At 34.6% G+C, this 17,080-nt stretch overlaps 1 protein-coding gene and 1 pseudogene across 1 annotated transcript; one reads left to right on the top strand and one right to left on the bottom strand.

Annotated features, from left to right (window-relative positions):
• Nucleotides 1–3,176: 3,176 nt before the first annotated feature.
• Nucleotides 3,177–6,023, bottom strand: LOC139885175 (ubiquitin receptor RAD23b-like). Its single transcript, XM_071869117.1, has 11 exons — nt 5,958–6,023; nt 5,531–5,692; nt 5,062–5,100; nt 4,834–4,934; nt 4,333–4,510; nt 4,120–4,245; nt 3,965–4,036; nt 3,774–3,821; nt 3,578–3,687; nt 3,394–3,472; nt 3,177–3,290 (listed from the first exon to the last, which is right to left on the bottom strand). Exons 1-11 carry the CDS (start codon nt 6,021–6,023, stop codon nt 3,177–3,179), a joined length of 1,095 nt encoding a protein of 364 aa, XP_071725218.1.
• A 4,567-nt stretch (nt 6,024–10,590) lies between these two features.
• On the top strand, nt 10,591–16,448 carry LOC139885174 (uncharacterized; annotated as a pseudogene).
• Nucleotides 16,449–17,080: the final 632 nt, after the last annotated feature.

Raw genomic sequence — 17,080 nt, 5'->3', positions numbered from 1 at the left:
AGTTTAAAGAACCAGGAATGAAAAAATGCTGACATATAACACAGTAAACAAATAAACAATCACTACACAAAAAATTTGCAAAAAAATAATAAACATGAATTCATAAGAAACATAGTATAATTTCCAGGGCGAGTGAATATCAATAAGGGTAACCCCATTTTGAATATATGCTATTTAATTTCTCATAGTATTAGCATGCATGAAAAGTGAAAAACACAAACGAATGCACACGGATAACCTACAATATTGAACCTGTCAACGTTATTCAATCCACTCTCTTTGCAATTGATCTATCAGCAGCTTTTGCAATACCAACGTAACTTAGTTGAGATTTCTGGGTCGGAACTTGGTTAGAATCAATTATTGGTTTGCAGCTTCCCACGTTAGGTATGCGAATCAAATATGGACACATAAGCAATAACTTAGATGTATCCAATCAGAATTAAGAAGAAGAAAAAAATGTGTCATTTATCACATTTTTTTTTTATCTCTATGAAATACTTAAATTTTAATTAAATACTTGAATGAAAATTATTTTTTAAAAATAAAAACATCGGTGATGACTTTCAAATCCAATCAAAAATTTAACAGTAACACGTTTATTCACAAATTTGAAAATCTCAAATAAAACGTCATAAATTTGTATAGATCAAAACCTAAGGAACTAGTACGTTAATATGATCAACTGTCATTAATTTCCACTTCATTTTATATAATCGAATTCAACACACGTAATATGATTTCAATCGTTATAAATTTATGTCCGTCTATGTAAAAAGATAATACTCCAGTATAGATATCTTACTAGAAAGCAAATTTAACACAGATCATTTAAATTCAGACTTGATCTTGTCTATTTATAACACTAGCTTCATGCTTGGCATGCTATATATGTTTGAGTTTCACGTTTAACATGATAACTAGTCGTAATCTCATGCTTCTTAAGTTTGCAAGAGCTTATAGGAACCTGATTTTTTAAAATATGTACTTCCATACTGGGTTTGGCCTGGAAATTGTTTTATAGTCCTCTTGATCTCCTTTACAAGTCAATATCTAACTAAAGAGATAATTATAGCAAGCTAATTCGAGTTCCTGCAAAGACTTAGCCTAGCCTATAACTAGCTCTACGTGTATATTACCATTTCAATTTCATAAAATGAGTGGCAAACTAGAAATGGTGAAGAAATTATGGTGTGGTTTTGGATCTGGTAACTAAATGTAGCAATTAGTCCTTACGAGTGGCAAACTGAAGTGATTAATCCATGTACCAAAACAACGCACAAGTAAATGATTCCCTTTCAACCAAGTTAAACTTATCATGTCATCATGAGATGCAACTTTCAATCAATCTAATGCGATATCCTACAGCATTTTCCAATTGAACCCCCCACGAATTACTAGCTAGCATAAACCATAAATCTTCCTATAGCAAATACACAGGGCATAGAGAAAAAACATGATAAAACAAAGATTACTTACAAGGAAGCTTTTCCACAGTAGCGACTTCACGGATAATCCATGAGACGATCAATGAGGGCGTAAAGAGACTGCAATACGAATTCCTGGCTGACAGAAAGCCGATACCAGAACCCACTGTGCGACATGCATCACAGGCACAAGCTGCACAGCAGGATGGCGCCCACATCTTCTTCTTCTCCAAACTTAAATTCATCATCTGTCGAAACCATAAACAAGCAACAATTTTTCAATGATACTCCTACATTCAATACCTCTGATTACATAAACCGAAAACATAAACAACCAACATTCGTTGATAGCTAATTACTTACCAAAAACGACAAAGTAATCGATTCCTGTACAAAACACCAATTACAATTATTAAGAATTCACGATCAAGCAATCGGATAATCAAAAAACTAAACAATCGCAATTCAAAATTAACAAAAGATCGAAATGAGAAATCAAAATGCTGGATTAAGAAACTGTACGGTGGTGTGTTCGTTTCGCGGTTTGCGGATGCACGAACATACTTAAAACAGCTTTAATTTAAGACCTATTTGGAACATATTACTCGAACTTGCTCGACCATCCGCAGATTGCGAATGCAACACACCCTACCTGTTTTTGGAAGAAAGAAAGGAAAGGAAAGGAAAGGAACAATATAGGGTGCCCAGCTTAGAAAGTTGATCACGTGCGGTATGATGTATTGTACTCTCGTGGAACTAAAATGATCTCAGCCGTCCAATCTAAATGATTTGTTAAATCAACGGTAACGGGCCACGTGATCCAAATGGGATAGTAATGACATTTTGGTCCACCAGTTATAAATTAACACATCTAGATCCTCAAACTTATTTCGGTAGACATCTCTAGACTTCGGAATAATCTCAATCCCCAATCATTGGCAATTTTCCATTACAAAACAAGCACGACTTATCCCTCCTGTCTCAAAATATTTCTCAGTTTTTAGATACATGTTGCATAAAAAATATTAATATAATTTTGGACGGAGGTAGTATATTTTACAGAATGTTGGAGTACCAATTTGAGTGGGAAAATAGTTTTAAAATCGGTCTCTCAATACATGTCCAAAATACTTCTCACTTTTTATATACGTATTGTATAGAATACATGACATGTAATTTAGGATGGAAGTAGTGTGTTTTAACGAGTGTTGAAGTACCAATTTGAATGGGAAAATAGCTTTAAAATCGGTCTCTCATTACATATTTTTTTTACTTTTCATTTTGTCTAAAAAATGACGACTCATACATAATTTAGATCAAAACATATTATATTTCCTATTTCACCTTGTTTCTGCCAATATCTTAAAAAGATAATTTAGATCAAAATATATTGTATTTCTCATTTCGCCTTATTCTCTGTCAATACCTTAAAAAGATTGAGAGACGGAGAGAATAATTCAGTAGATGTAAGATCCTCAAACAAACTGACTAGATACATAGTTTGTCAAATTTTGAGGACTTGCATTTAAAGTTCTGCCAAGTTTGAGGACATGGATGGAGGAGTTTCCTATGCAAATGTGAAAAAGAACCAAACTTTAATGACAAGAAAAACTTTTATATTGAAACCATGATCATCATTCATCACAAATCCCTCGATGCTGGCTAAAATTCAAACAATCAACAAAATCTATATGTTCAGAAATATGTATCCATTTTAAATTAATCCGATATAACGATTATACTAAAAACTTAATCATCGGCTGTGTGCTCTAGAAGGTAGTTCACAGCCAATAATTCTTCGTTCCGGTCACAAGCCAAGAACGCTTCTATGACGAGCGCCCGATCAAATCCCATCGCCTCCATCTACAAAAAGAACAAAAAAAGGAAATTCATTTATGTTAAATATGTATGTTCTTTAATAATGCGATTATGGCAAAATATATATGATCGAGAAATAATTAAATACACGATGAATAGCTTCTTGTTCGGCTGGGGTGACGTTAACAGCATGGGGCATTTCTTGGTCAGGCTGATCAAAATCCTCCCTGGAAAACAACAAAAGATTCTCAAATACTATAAACATATATGTCCAGAAATTATAAGATTCTTTATGATAAAGGCTAAGTGTAGGGGAAATTAAGAACTTATACCCTTCAGAAGCATCAAGAGGTTCGTTTATCAGCTGAAGGAACTCTTCTTGATGCTCTTGAATCGTTCTTAAAAGAGTAGGGTTTTGCTTTCCAAGCTCTTGCAGCATGGGCTGTAAAGAAGATAGGATATTAAAAATCCGAAGAAATGACGAGACATCTTCTAAGTGGGGAAAAACAAAGGAATGAGACACTTTACCTGTAAAATTTGAGGATTCGCTTGCACCATCGAACGCAATGCTTGGAACTAAAAACATAAATAAGTTCAGCAATCATTAGCTGATAAAGAACTAGAATAACATAATTAAGTTACATATTGCCACCCTACCATTATATATAAATGTATAAGACCAAAACACATATAGTTTGAATGTGTAATAAGAACCATACCTGAGGATTGTTCCTCAGAAATTCAAGATCTCCAAGTGCCTCATTGTCGACAGCAGCACCAGGAAGGCCCCCCTGTGAACAATGGAGTTTCAATTAGAACAAAAAGAAAAAGACTAGAGAGTGGGAAAGAGAGAGAGGTAAATCGACTGCATCACCTGAGGAAACATATTCAAAGGAGATGAATTAGGTCCGGTGGATCCAGGCGGTGGCGCCACAGTTCCAGTTGCCTGACTCGGCAACTGAGCAACGGGAACGGCAACTTCTGCTGTTTCCGGAATACCCTAAGACAAAAAAAATACTTGATATTAGCGCTCACATCTCTATACAAGGACAGAAGCAGAAGAGAAATGTACAAAATGTGATCATACTGAGTATAGATAATCCACAGCACGTTCTGGATTGTTGTAAGCAGCTCGGAGTGCACGAGTAACTGTGTCTCTGTCCCAGTTACCGCCACCCATATCCAACAATTGTTGAATAGTCAGTTCCAGACTACTGTCAGCAACTAGATTTGAAGCAGCTTGACCATAAGTATCTGTATTTGCACTGCAACACAATATGTAACACATTACAAAAAGATGATGTCAATCAGCTATTATCATGTTAGGGATTTAACAAGACCCTACTATGAATGAATCATTGTTTATTATCTATCTTGCCTTAGTATGTAGGGTATCAATGAACAAACTACGTATTGCGATAGATTGAGATACTACAATACAATTGTAAAGAGAGAGAGCACATACGCTGGTGTGTCAGGAGTGGATGAGGTGTTAATTGAAGCCCTGTAGCAGCAGATTCAAAAATATGTAAGAAATCTAGCTTAACCAACATTCAGTTTGAAACAGGCACGTGTTACATTGACTCACGGTGCCGGAACAGGGCCAATAATTGCCGGAGGAGTTGCTGTTGAAGGAGCTGCTGTTGGAGTAGTTGGTGCTGGAGATACGGCTTGAGTTGCGGAAGCAGTCTGCAATATAGAAATTTTAAAAAGTATCCAATATGCATAGAAAAATGATGCCCTACGCACTTACGACCACATATAAACACAAAAAGGAAAAGAAAGAATGGGATTGAAATTAGAGAGAGTGATATACCTGAGCAGATGAGCTCCCAGATGAGCCGGAGGCTTTAGTCTGCGTAAACAGAGATGAGCATTAAAATAGCTAGTACATACGAAATGAGTGGAAATATATTCAAAACAAGAGAACAATGTTTAAAGATAACTCTCTAAATTTGCATTTACATAAAATGAAATGAAATTTGGATTGTGAAACATTATCTCAATCTAATACAAAAGCTACTAGAGGACAGCAATTCATTTATTAGTAATGTGAATACTGTACAACTTACTACCGGCAAGTTATTGCTGGCTCTCACCTAGTACAACCGCAAATGTAGTAGCAATATTTCTATGAGAGCAAAACAATAAAAGGAAGGGTTCCAATAAATCTATGCAGAGTTTATTAGCTATGCAGATCTAACCTTGTGATAAAGTATATTTAAGAAAGAAGACATTGAAAGATTAGCTACTTGGCAGAAAAGGTTACAGATAAGCATTCATACCTTGCTAAGCATGACCACAAGAAAGCCATCTTCTGAAACCTTATTTTCTACCAATGTAGTTTCATCTTTCAACACTTTCCCATTGTGAATCAACAATTGCTGACCGCATGGATAGTTATCTTTCCCTTGCACATCTTCAATATTCTTCTTTACAGCCATAACCTTCAATAACAAGACATCATAAGAGATTCAACGAGTGCAAAATATGATTAGTGCTGAAAGCACAAAACTCAACCAAACTTTCTTTTTAAAAATGCAAAGCAAGGAAAACCAAAGGAAATCAAACTCAGACAACGTCAAAATTAAATTTTATTTTCAATCTGCTCTCCTAGAAAATACGTAGTATGCACAATATTTGAATGGAAACAAATTCTAGACAAATGCAAAACATATAGGAGCATAAAATAGTGAATCGCGTGCTACTCACAGTATCATTGGGTTGAACCTTGATATCAAAATGGCTTCCTTTCAGTGTCTTGACAGTGAGCTTCATTTCGGTGAACTAGCAGCAACGAAATGAAGATAGCTGCACAATTTTCCAGAAAACTATCAAGTCCCACCAAGTTTGAAATAGAGAAAGAACAAAAACAACTTTAAAGAACCAGGAAAGAAATAATGCTGAGACATATAACACAGTAAACATCACTAATCACTACACAGCAAACTTGTAAAAGAATAATCAAAAAACCATTACACAGATACTAATCCTTTTTATGATGAAATCAGCTTCAAGTGATGCTTAAACCCACAAAATTCAATGGGGTATCCTATATCTGCATAAGCATTGCAGAAAAACACCTACTTGAAGTCAAACTTCACCTCACTCCATCACACACACCAAAACTAAAAAAAAAAATGCTCTACCAACAAGGAAAAAACATCAACAAACATGAAAGCATAAGAAACGTGTATAGTTTCCAGGGCGAGTGAATATCAATAAGGGAAAATGAAAGTAACCCATTTTGAAAAATCTGCTATTTAATTCCTCATCGTATTACCATGCATGAAAAGTGAAAACACAAACACATGCATATGGTTACACACACACACACCCATATCCGTTCAATCAAAGGTACTCCACACTATTGCCAGAACATAAAATCGTCGACCTACAATCTCGAACCTGATTCAATCTCACTCACTTTGCACTAGAGATCTATCAGCAGCATTTTCACTACCTACATAACTTAGTAGAAATTTAAATACATTGGTGATATATGAGAGAAAACCCTGCTCGCACAAAGTATAATCAACATACCCAAATACAGTCCCATTACAAAAATCGGCTAAAGCAACAGGAAATCCATTTACAAAACCCTAATTGAATAGATAGATAGATAGATATACAAAACGCAAAATAGATACAGTGAGCGAGTAAGTAGGGAGTGAGTGAGCGAGCGAGAGAGAGAGATGTACCGAGTTGAAGACGAATTGCTCAGAACGGATTACGATCAATCGGAACTCCGTTGGTCGGAACTTTCTGAAAAGATTTTTTTCTTTTTCTTTCTGCTTTCAAATGTAAATCAAAATGGCAAGACAAAGTTCAAATAGCTCATTTTGTTGTTCTCAAATTCAGCCCGAGAGATTTTTGGGTCGGAACTTCCAGGTTCGAATCAAGTATTGGGTCGCAGCTTCTCGCATCAAATATATCGACCCAGGCTCGAATCAATTTTTAAATTATATAGAATATAATTTCAACAAAATAATATTCGATAAAATAATAAATTTTTTCGATCACAACCTACGATGTTAAGGGAAAAAAATTATATATCGATGAATTAATATCTCGGTTAAATAATAATTTTTTTCGTCTCGATAATATTAATTTCAAAAGATTCAACCGTATTCATCTCTATTAAAAATTTAAATTTTAATTAAATACTTAAATTAAGATTATTTTTACAAAATAAAAAATCAGCGATGACTTTCTGGTCCAACTAAAATTTGAAAAATAACATATTTTATTTACAAATTTGATAATCTCAAATAAAACTCATGAATTTATATTATGTATAAATTACTTCCTCAAACTCTAAACCAAAATTTATATATTTTAAAGATCTAAACTTCTTATAGTGTGTCTTTGAATTAAATGTTGCAATTCCAATATTACTTTGAGCAATGAGTATAAGAGATTACAAGTTGAAACGAATTAGTTTGAGTCAAAATTATAAAAACATGATTCCATCTAGATAATAAAATGTGAAAAATATCGAATCAAATCGGAGACAATCAAGATACGGACTAACATAAATTTGATTGAATATATTATTAAACAGCTCGTAATCTCTAATTAAAAAGATTATGACACGAAGTCACTAAACTAATACACCAAAAATCCAATTGTTGTAATACGAGGGAGGGAGTTAGATATGCCAATAGATATATCAAGATGAGCAAAACAAACAACATAACATAATGCAAAACACCTAGCCAACCATAATGAACCTTATATGATCGGTAGTGGACCACCTCGAGTCACCACGGAAAAGACCTCTACAAACCTCTAGATCGTAAAGAATACTGGGAGAAGTGAAACAAGCCGACGGACTTAACACCAGAAATATCACTCTTAAGATGTCTAGGGCCACCTAAACCGTACAAGAGGCCAAAAAACATTGCTAGCGCCACATGAATCCGAGCTTCGACCAACCACTGTCGCCGACTGATCCAATAATGCCCAAGCATACCAAGGTAGGGAGAGGAATCAAGTGACAACATGAAATCAAACCCTCAACAGTCTCTGGATGTCACGAAGAGATCAGAGATAGTCCAAAACCAGATGTCGCCGCCAGTTGCCACCAGCATGTCAGAGAGGTAGCCAAGAATCGTTGGAGAAGAAGGGAAACGGAGGTGCCAACGTTGAGGGTGGTAACAACAAGACCCAAAATGAGTAGATATGGGAGAGAGCCAGCAAGAATACAAAAAAATTAGGGCTCACATTTGTCAGAATCGGACGAACAGAGCCAGAGAGAGATTTGATCTTGGCTTTCTTATGAAGGTGGTTGAGAGTTGTGAAGTAGAGATAAGGAAAGAGATGGCGGTGGGGTGCGACGTCAAAAGGGGTATGATTCTTAACGTTAGGGAGAGATACTTCGGAGAATATATGTTAATATGATAAAATATCATTAATGTACCCTTCATTTTATATTATCGAATTCAATCGTTATTTATCTCCATCTAATATTCCATTGTAGACATCTTACAAGAAAGCAAATTTAAGGACGATCATTTAGATTCAAGCTTGATCTTGTCTATATATAACCCTAGCTTCATGCTTGGCATGCTATATATGTTTGGGTTTCATCTTTAAGATGATAACTAAACCCCATGCTTTTTAAGTTTGCATGAATTTTACCAAGTACTTCCATGCCGGGTTTAGCCGGGAAATTATTTATTGTCCTCTCGATCTCCTTTAAAATCCAATATCTAACTAAAGAGAAACTATAGCAAGCTAATTTGATTTTGTACAAAGCCTTTGCCTAGCCTATCTCTAGCTCTATGTGATTCATGTGAAGTACTTTACCATTTTAGTTTTGTAAAATGAGTGGCAAATTAGAAATGGTGAAGATAAATTGTGGTGCGGTTTTGGATTTGGACGCCAAATGTAGCAATTAGTTCCTTACTGAATGTTTGAATTAGGACTGATATATACATACAAGTTTCGGCTAACATGATGTTTTGCATGTTTAGATTCATTCATATACGAATATGTATTTAGTCAATAATTTTTATTAAATACATGTCTAATTAAACGAACTAAAAAATGCAAAAACATCGGGAGTACAATACAACTGTTTGTGAATTTACAACACATAAATTTTTTTATGAGATAAATCTACGTCAAACTGTACTCGTAACTAATTCTCTCACAATTTCTTCATTTAATGGAATTTATTAGCTCATAGTAATTCCTTAGTCAAATATATGTATGAGTCGCTCGAGGGACTTATTCCATCGGATCTCTATTAACTTTTCAAATCCATTTTCGAAAAAGAAAAAAAAAATCTCTCATTTACTTAATAGTTTGCTTAGTACTTTACCCTTAAACACTTTGATGATTAATAGGAGTAGTACATTGCATCTATTTAGATCTCAAAAAAGCTTTGCACACGTGAGTTTCATAAAGTTTAGTCATATGATCATTATTATTTCACATTTATGCAAAAAAGTTTAAAGGAAACTCCACCTTTGTTTTCAAATAATATTAACTCGTCATTGAATAGTAGTTGTTTCGTATCTTTCTACGCATATCAATATCACTATTTCAAAAACATAATTTATCATCATTTTATAATTTTACCATTTAATTTTTTTATTATTTTTTTATTACATTAAAATTATACAGAATGTACGATTCGAACCCCTCACCTCACGAATGATAGAAGGATGCTCACCAATTGGGCCAAACTCTGAGATATGGGTGAGGAAATTATAAAATAAAGAATTAGTAGATGGATAAATATATAAATAAGGCTAAGTAGGGTGTGACCGAATGGTTAATAGACTTCCTCTTACGTAAAGTTTAGATGTCTTTGACTTTTAATGAGTGGATTTTGGGTGGATAGATTTGTGTATATTAGACATATAAAAAAAATATGTAAATAAGGTATTGAAATGCTAAAAAAACTCTCCAAAAACGACTACTAATCGAGGACGGAGTGAGTAATAATTTTATTAAAAAAAAATTGAAACCATTCAATTTCCTTTTTTTAATTTACTGGTGAATTTCCTCCATTTAATTAATTAAGTAATTAAATAAAAAAAATATTTTTCATGTTAATAAAAATTATTTTCATTTTAACGGTGATCCTGTAATTTCGTGATTTCCCTGTATGGCAAGAAAAAAACAAACCTAGACTTTCTCACATCACATTTGCTTCTCTCACGGAAATACTAATGTAAAGAGCGGCGACTTTACAATTTTTTTTCATCTCTTCCTTCTCTCCATCTCTTCAAATTATATTTTCTGATTCATTTTGCAGAGGAAAAAACTTATTTTCATACAAAAGATATAGGTATCATAGTCCTAGTTCTTGAAGAAAGGATTCATAAGAACCATGGATAAGAAGAAATACCCTACTGGTGCTGAGTTTTATACCATCTATGAAGAAATTGGGAATGGTGGTAGTGCTTCTGTTCATCGTGCTCTCTGTATTCCTCTCAATGAGGTTGTTGCTGTCAAGATTCTCGATCTCGAGAGATGTAATAGCGATCTGGTTCGTATTCAATCTTAACTTGTTATTTGGTTTCCACAGACTTTGAATATATGAGCTTGTGATTTGCTATTATGTATTTATCCATGCATACATGATGATTTTTAATAAAGGTGCCCAGTTTTTACCTCAAGGATTCATGTTAGCCAACTTCACCATGTGGAATTGAAATTTGTTATCGTGGTCGGTCAGTAGCTTATGAGTAATTATGTATTTGTTCATTCGTACATTAAAAATTAGAATGGGCTGTTCTATATTTACTGAAGCAGTCATGTGGCACTCGACTCGTTGAAATTGAGATTCTATTATTTTTTGTTTGTATAGCTTGTAATTAACTGTGTGTTTATGGATCATATTGAAAAGTTAATATAAGGGTGTCTTCATGTTATAGCTGACTTGACTCGGTAGAATTGAGATTTGTTATTGTCGATACGTGTTGGGGTTTCTTTGTTACCGTTGAGTAATTATGTTATCCATGCATACAAGGAAAATCTCTTTTCCTTTTGTTTTACCACGGATGATTCATGTTAACTGACCCCACTCGGGTGATTTTGAGATTCGTTGTCGAAGACTGATTGATATATTGATTCTTTTTTTCGTTTGGCAGAGTACTATATCTCGCGAAGCGCAACTGATGAATCTGATCGACCATCCAAATGTTCTAAAATCGAATTGCTCATTTGTGAATGATCAAACTTTATGGGTTGTCATGCCTTATATGAGTGGAGGTTCCTGTCTTCACATACTAAAGGCAGCATTCACAGACGGATTCGAGGAAGCTGTTATCGCCACGATCCTACGAGAAGTATTGAAAGGCTTAGAATATCTTCATCATCATGGACATATTCATCGCGATGTCAAGGTGAAATTAATATCATTGTGTCCCAAAATTATTGTCAATTTTTACGTTAACTTTCTCCGCTGACCTATCAATCAATTCCTAATGTAAAAGCTTATGAACTTCAAATTTCAACTATGGTATTTGATACAGATTGCTATATTATTTCTCGTCCTTGCATGTTTTTTCAGTTACGAACATTCAAAGAAGAGTTAACATTAACTCTGTTCTAGACTCTGTTTCTGATTTTAATATTTAGTTAAATGCGTAATCTATATTTTTATTGTAGGCTGGAAATATTCTTGTTGATTCTCGTGGAAATATTAAGCTAGGAGATTTTGGCGTTTCTGCTTGCCTTTTCGAGTCAGGCGATAGACAACGTATGAGGAATACGTTTGTTGGTACACCTTGCTGGTATGTGTTTAAAACTATAAATATACGTATAATTTCATACTTTAGGAATCATTGCGCAATAATATCCGAGGTAAATTATGTAAACCTTGTTACTTAAATCTTCAAAAGAAATACTCCCTCCGTCTTGAGATAGATATTGTTTTGCATATAAACAACGTCTACTTGAAGACGGAGGTAGTATTAAACTACAAAGTGGGGTGAGTTTCATTTATCATTATTTTTCATCGAGGTGAATATATGTAGCATTTGTACTGAATATTTGTTTTAATGTTTGATATTTTGGTAAGAATTGGAATGATAATTTTTATTTTGGATAGGATGGCACCTGAGGTAATGGAGCAATTACATGGTTATGACTTCAAGTTAGTCTATTGCTTTTCTCAAAACATTTTCATCTCCAACAAGCTCACTTGATATCATATGTGACATTTGTTTTCATTTACTTTTGTACAGAGCTGATATGTGGTCATTTGGCATAACTGCGTTGGAGCTTGCTCACGGCCATGCCCCTTTCTCCAAATATCCTCCGATGAAGGTAGGCACCTATATACTACATCCTAACTCCGACCAAAAATACTACGTAGTAGTTAAAAGAAATTGACAAATATTTTGGGATGAAGGCTCTACTATATTATATATATCTCTGGTTCACGAGATATATCATATCTTCGAGCAACTCTTGTTTACGATTTTGACGAAGTTATTTACCATTTTATAGGTACTGCTTATGACCTTACAAAACGCACCACCTGGGCTTGACTATGAAAGGGATAAGAAATTCTCAAAGGTATAAGTTAATTACTCGGATATGTTAACTTTATTTTGATCAAATTAGTAGTACTTGGATTTTGATTTCCTCTTTTTGTGTTTCGATTTCTGTGTTTAGTCATTCAAGCAAATGATTGCAAGTTGCTTGGTGAAAGATCCTTCAAAGCGGCCAATAGCTCAGAAATTGTTAAAGCACTCGTTTTTCCAGACGACAGCAAGGCAAGGTCAAACGATTACATTGCCCGAACAATTTTGGAAGGGCTGCCTGCTTTAGGTGATCAAATCACGGCACTAAAGGTAATTAGTGGCTAACTTTTAATTAAGTGTGATTATTTTTAGTCATATTTATAAATATTACTTACTTGTGTTTTCTAGAGAAAGGAGGAAGATATGCTAGCTCAAAAGAAAATGCCAGAATGGGAAAAGGAGGAAATATCTCAGGTTAGAATCTTTCTAATCTCTTCGACAAGTATTTTGGGACGGAGGTAGTATTATTATGGGTGGTTGCTTTTGCTGACATGTTTTCATGGTCAAACTCATGTAGACGGAATATCAACGAGGAATTAGTGGGTGGAATTTCAATCTGGAAGATGTTAAAACTCAGGCTTTCTTGGTATGCCATTAATTTTTTGGTTCTTTCCTACATATGTATGTGAATTAATATTGCTTACCACATATAATTAATCTCTACAAATTAAGGGTTAGTTATAAATGCTTATCTATCATGATCAGCTCCCAGATGAGGACTTGATCTCAGAAAATAGTCAAATAGCAAGCTCAAATATATCAGTCAGTAGCCAAGTCTCAAATAACTCCTATAATGATTGCCAAGAAACGCAACCAGCAGATACTCGCTCCAAAGTAAGAATGATGTTTTATTGATTTCAATTTGGATTTTTTCTTATTTTATTTTAGATTTTGATGTACTGTGTAGTTCCTAATGACATTGAGTTTCACAGGCAGATAATGGTCAAGCGCACTGCCCAGCTCCTCTATTAGCCGACTCAACAGTTACCGCTGCCAAGTATATCTCTTCTGACCTATTTATAGTGTCCATTTAGTATAGAAGATTCGTTTTAGCTGAAACTGCTTAGTGGAATTGAGGCTCATTGCTGTTGTTATTAATCTAACTTCATTTTAGCCGACTCCACTTGATGGAATTGAGGCTCGTTGCTGATGTTACTAATCGAAGCTTCATTTTAGCCGACTCCACTTGGTGGAATTGAGGCTCGTTGCTGATGTTACTAATCGAAGCTTCATTTTAGCCGACTCCACTCAGTGGAATCGAGGCTTGTTGTTGTTGATTGAAGAGTCATTTTGACAAGGAAATCGAACAATAATTTTATTTTTTTTGTCAATTTTGCAGAGTCAGAGGTGATAGGTCTGATGATGATTCATGCATTGCTAGTCCAAGAACTGAACAACAAGTGTCATTGAATTCTTCTCCTCGTCTAGGAGATCCAATTGAGAATGCTCTAGAAAGGGCTGCTTTCGAGATCAACGGAAAGCTTTCTTCAGAAAGTGTAGCAGTTCCTTCTCATCGCAGACTTGGCTCATTTGCGGAAAGAAACTTCCTTACCGTTAAAGGGGAAAGGTTTTATACACTTCACCTTATAAACAAAAATACTTTTTCAAACAATGTAGCAACTTTCACCTTGGATTCACAAATGCTCTATAATAATCGAACGTTTATTCTTTTTAGTGATCAGTTTGGTGGAGTAGGATCATCTTCCATGGGAGATGATGTTCATGCTGAAAATCATTCCAAGGTGTCAAAATCATCCCGTAAGTAATTCTTATTTTTTTTATTTTTCATAGCCACAACCTATGGTATGTGCATCCGTTTAACGGTCTACAACCACTTATATGTTCGAGCTACTTTGACCCAGCAGTTAAATTTTGTTTACTCATGGTTTTATATATACATCTTGCATAGAGCTTTACCCTCTTCAATAAGTTGAGAGAAAAAAAGTTTTGAGTTCTTGTTCAATTTCTTTCTGTCGCAGCAAATAGCGATGAGTTCGAGGAGAAAATAAAGCCACCAATTGTTCAACAAAGAGGACGTTTTAAAGTCACATCAGAAAATGTTGATGTGGATAAGGTTTGTTAATTAGATGATTCTAGTCCTTGATGTTTCTTTTCTTAGTTGAAGTTATACCGAATTAACGTTCTCTTTAATTTCAGGTAGTCGCAACTCCCTCCTTACAAAAGAGCCACAGCATGCAGGTTGGTATTCTAGTATAGTATACATGCATCAAGTAATTACAATGTATAATGTGGATTAATACAAGTTGGAGGGCAAAACTTACCGCAGCCAGTTAAGGTTGCTTTGTTGTGGCCTGGAGGTCACATGTCATGTAAACAACCTCTTTTCAATTGCAAAATGAGGAGGCTTAGTATATCATGGTTTGCCCTTATAATGTAGAGCATGTAGATGGCCTAACAGTGATTCGAGCTTCGGTCGGGTGGGACAAATCAGAGTTGGTTTAGTGCGGATGGGTATTTTAGGGGTTGGATTAGGATATAATTGGCTCATAATTACTTGCAAGTATCATACTAATTTACAAAGCAGTTCATGATCAGATTGGATAATTTTTTTTAATTATGGTATTGTCAATAATATTTCTCCATGTAGGTACTTACGCAACATCCGACAGCTTCTCTACCATCATCAGCTGTCGTGCCGTTGACCGCTCCATGTTATTCTCTGTTCCCGCTATTGCAATCTATGTTGCAAGCAAATGTTGCGCTAAGGGTATGTATATATATCTTTCCATTATGTCGTGGCATTTTTTTCCTCTTTATCATCGTCTGTTGTATTTACTTGTTGTTTTTCTCCCTCGTAGGAGAGTATTTTAAGTCTAATGAAGAAAATTTCAGCCGGCGAAACACCAGGTAATATAAACAACGATGTTCCATAAATTATCTGTGTTTATGCCCTTCGAGATATTTTACTTTTTAAGAAGAAAATTATATATATTTGACATTCTCTTTGTTCTAATCCAAGTAGGTGATGGAGGATTTACAGCAGCAAACATAGCAGCTCAAGAAAGATCTTTGGTATGAACTTCTTGATAATTTTAGTTGACTGCAAAATAGTACTCCCTCCGTCCCAATATACCTGTCACTGTCTATATGCATTTTGCATAAGAAACGTGACCTATATTTGTGGACAGAGGTAGTATGAAAAATCGCATCTTCTGAAATTTTCAATCTTGACAAAATTTTATTTTTTGGGTTTGTTTTGCAGTTGGAAGAAGCTCATGACCGAGAGAAAGATCTCATTCATGAAATAAATGAGCTGCAATGGAGGTAAAAATCAATATAGCATTAATTATTCTTCAAGGGCATGTAATGATAAGCAAACTCATTTGTTTTTTTGCAAATGCAGACTCATATGTGCTCAAGATGAACTTACAAAGTGTAAAACAGAAAATGCTCAAGTAAGTTCCTCTACTTATGTTTAATTACTTCTTGTTGGTTTGCCGAATTTCAATACTAAAGTACGCTTGAATTATAGGTATGATCGAGTTCACAATATCATTCGTTCTGGATTGGCGTTGATCAACATCGCAATGCCAGAAAGAGGTTGACCGGAAAGGAATAAATCGAGATACAATGTTTGACAACTCGTAGCTCATGTTTGTATCAGGATTTTGCTTCATTCTCTTCTATTGCGTAGAAGAATATTATTACTTCGATTATCCATAACTAGTGTGGTTTCTTGGATTAATTTTCTTATGTCCAAGAATGTTTTTTTTGCTAGTTTTAGCTGATTTGTACATACCTCAAATTCCTTTTATCTTAGACCTATGCGTAGAATTATGGCATTTTCTTTTCAATATTGAACTACAGGATTTTGTTTTGATTATGTTTGCCCTTTCATACTTTAATCATCATTAATTTAGTTAATATTTCGTTTATCGCCAACTAGAGGGTGACTCGCCAATTATGGTGTGACCCAATGATTAAGGTGTTATCTCTTGTGTGAGATCATGGATTCGACTCTTGGGGGAGCGAGACTTTGGCTGGGGTTATTGTATTATAAAAAAAAAATTAGAGCGTGACTCAATGGTTAAGCGTTTATTCAGGAACGGACTTTAGGTCTTTAGGTGGTAGATTATTGTACTAAGCATATCAAAAAAGATTTCGTTTATCAAAAGTTTCTGTTATTATAAGCTTGTAACCTGAAATATGTGCTTTCATAGTTTTCTAAAATCAAATTTCTCTAAACACAATCAACAATTTTATCTGTTCATCTGATCGATTAAACAAAGAGTTGGCAACGATGAATATTTAGATTGAATTGGGCGT

The sequence above is a fragment of the Rutidosis leptorrhynchoides genome, unplaced genomic scaffold, assembly GCF_046630445.1.
Source record: "Rutidosis leptorrhynchoides isolate AG116_Rl617_1_P2 unplaced genomic scaffold, CSIRO_AGI_Rlap_v1 contig85, whole genome shotgun sequence".
NCBI lineage: Eukaryota > Viridiplantae > Streptophyta > Magnoliopsida > Asterales > Asteraceae > Rutidosis > Rutidosis leptorrhynchoides.
This window is presented reverse-complemented; position numbering and strand designations above follow the sequence as displayed.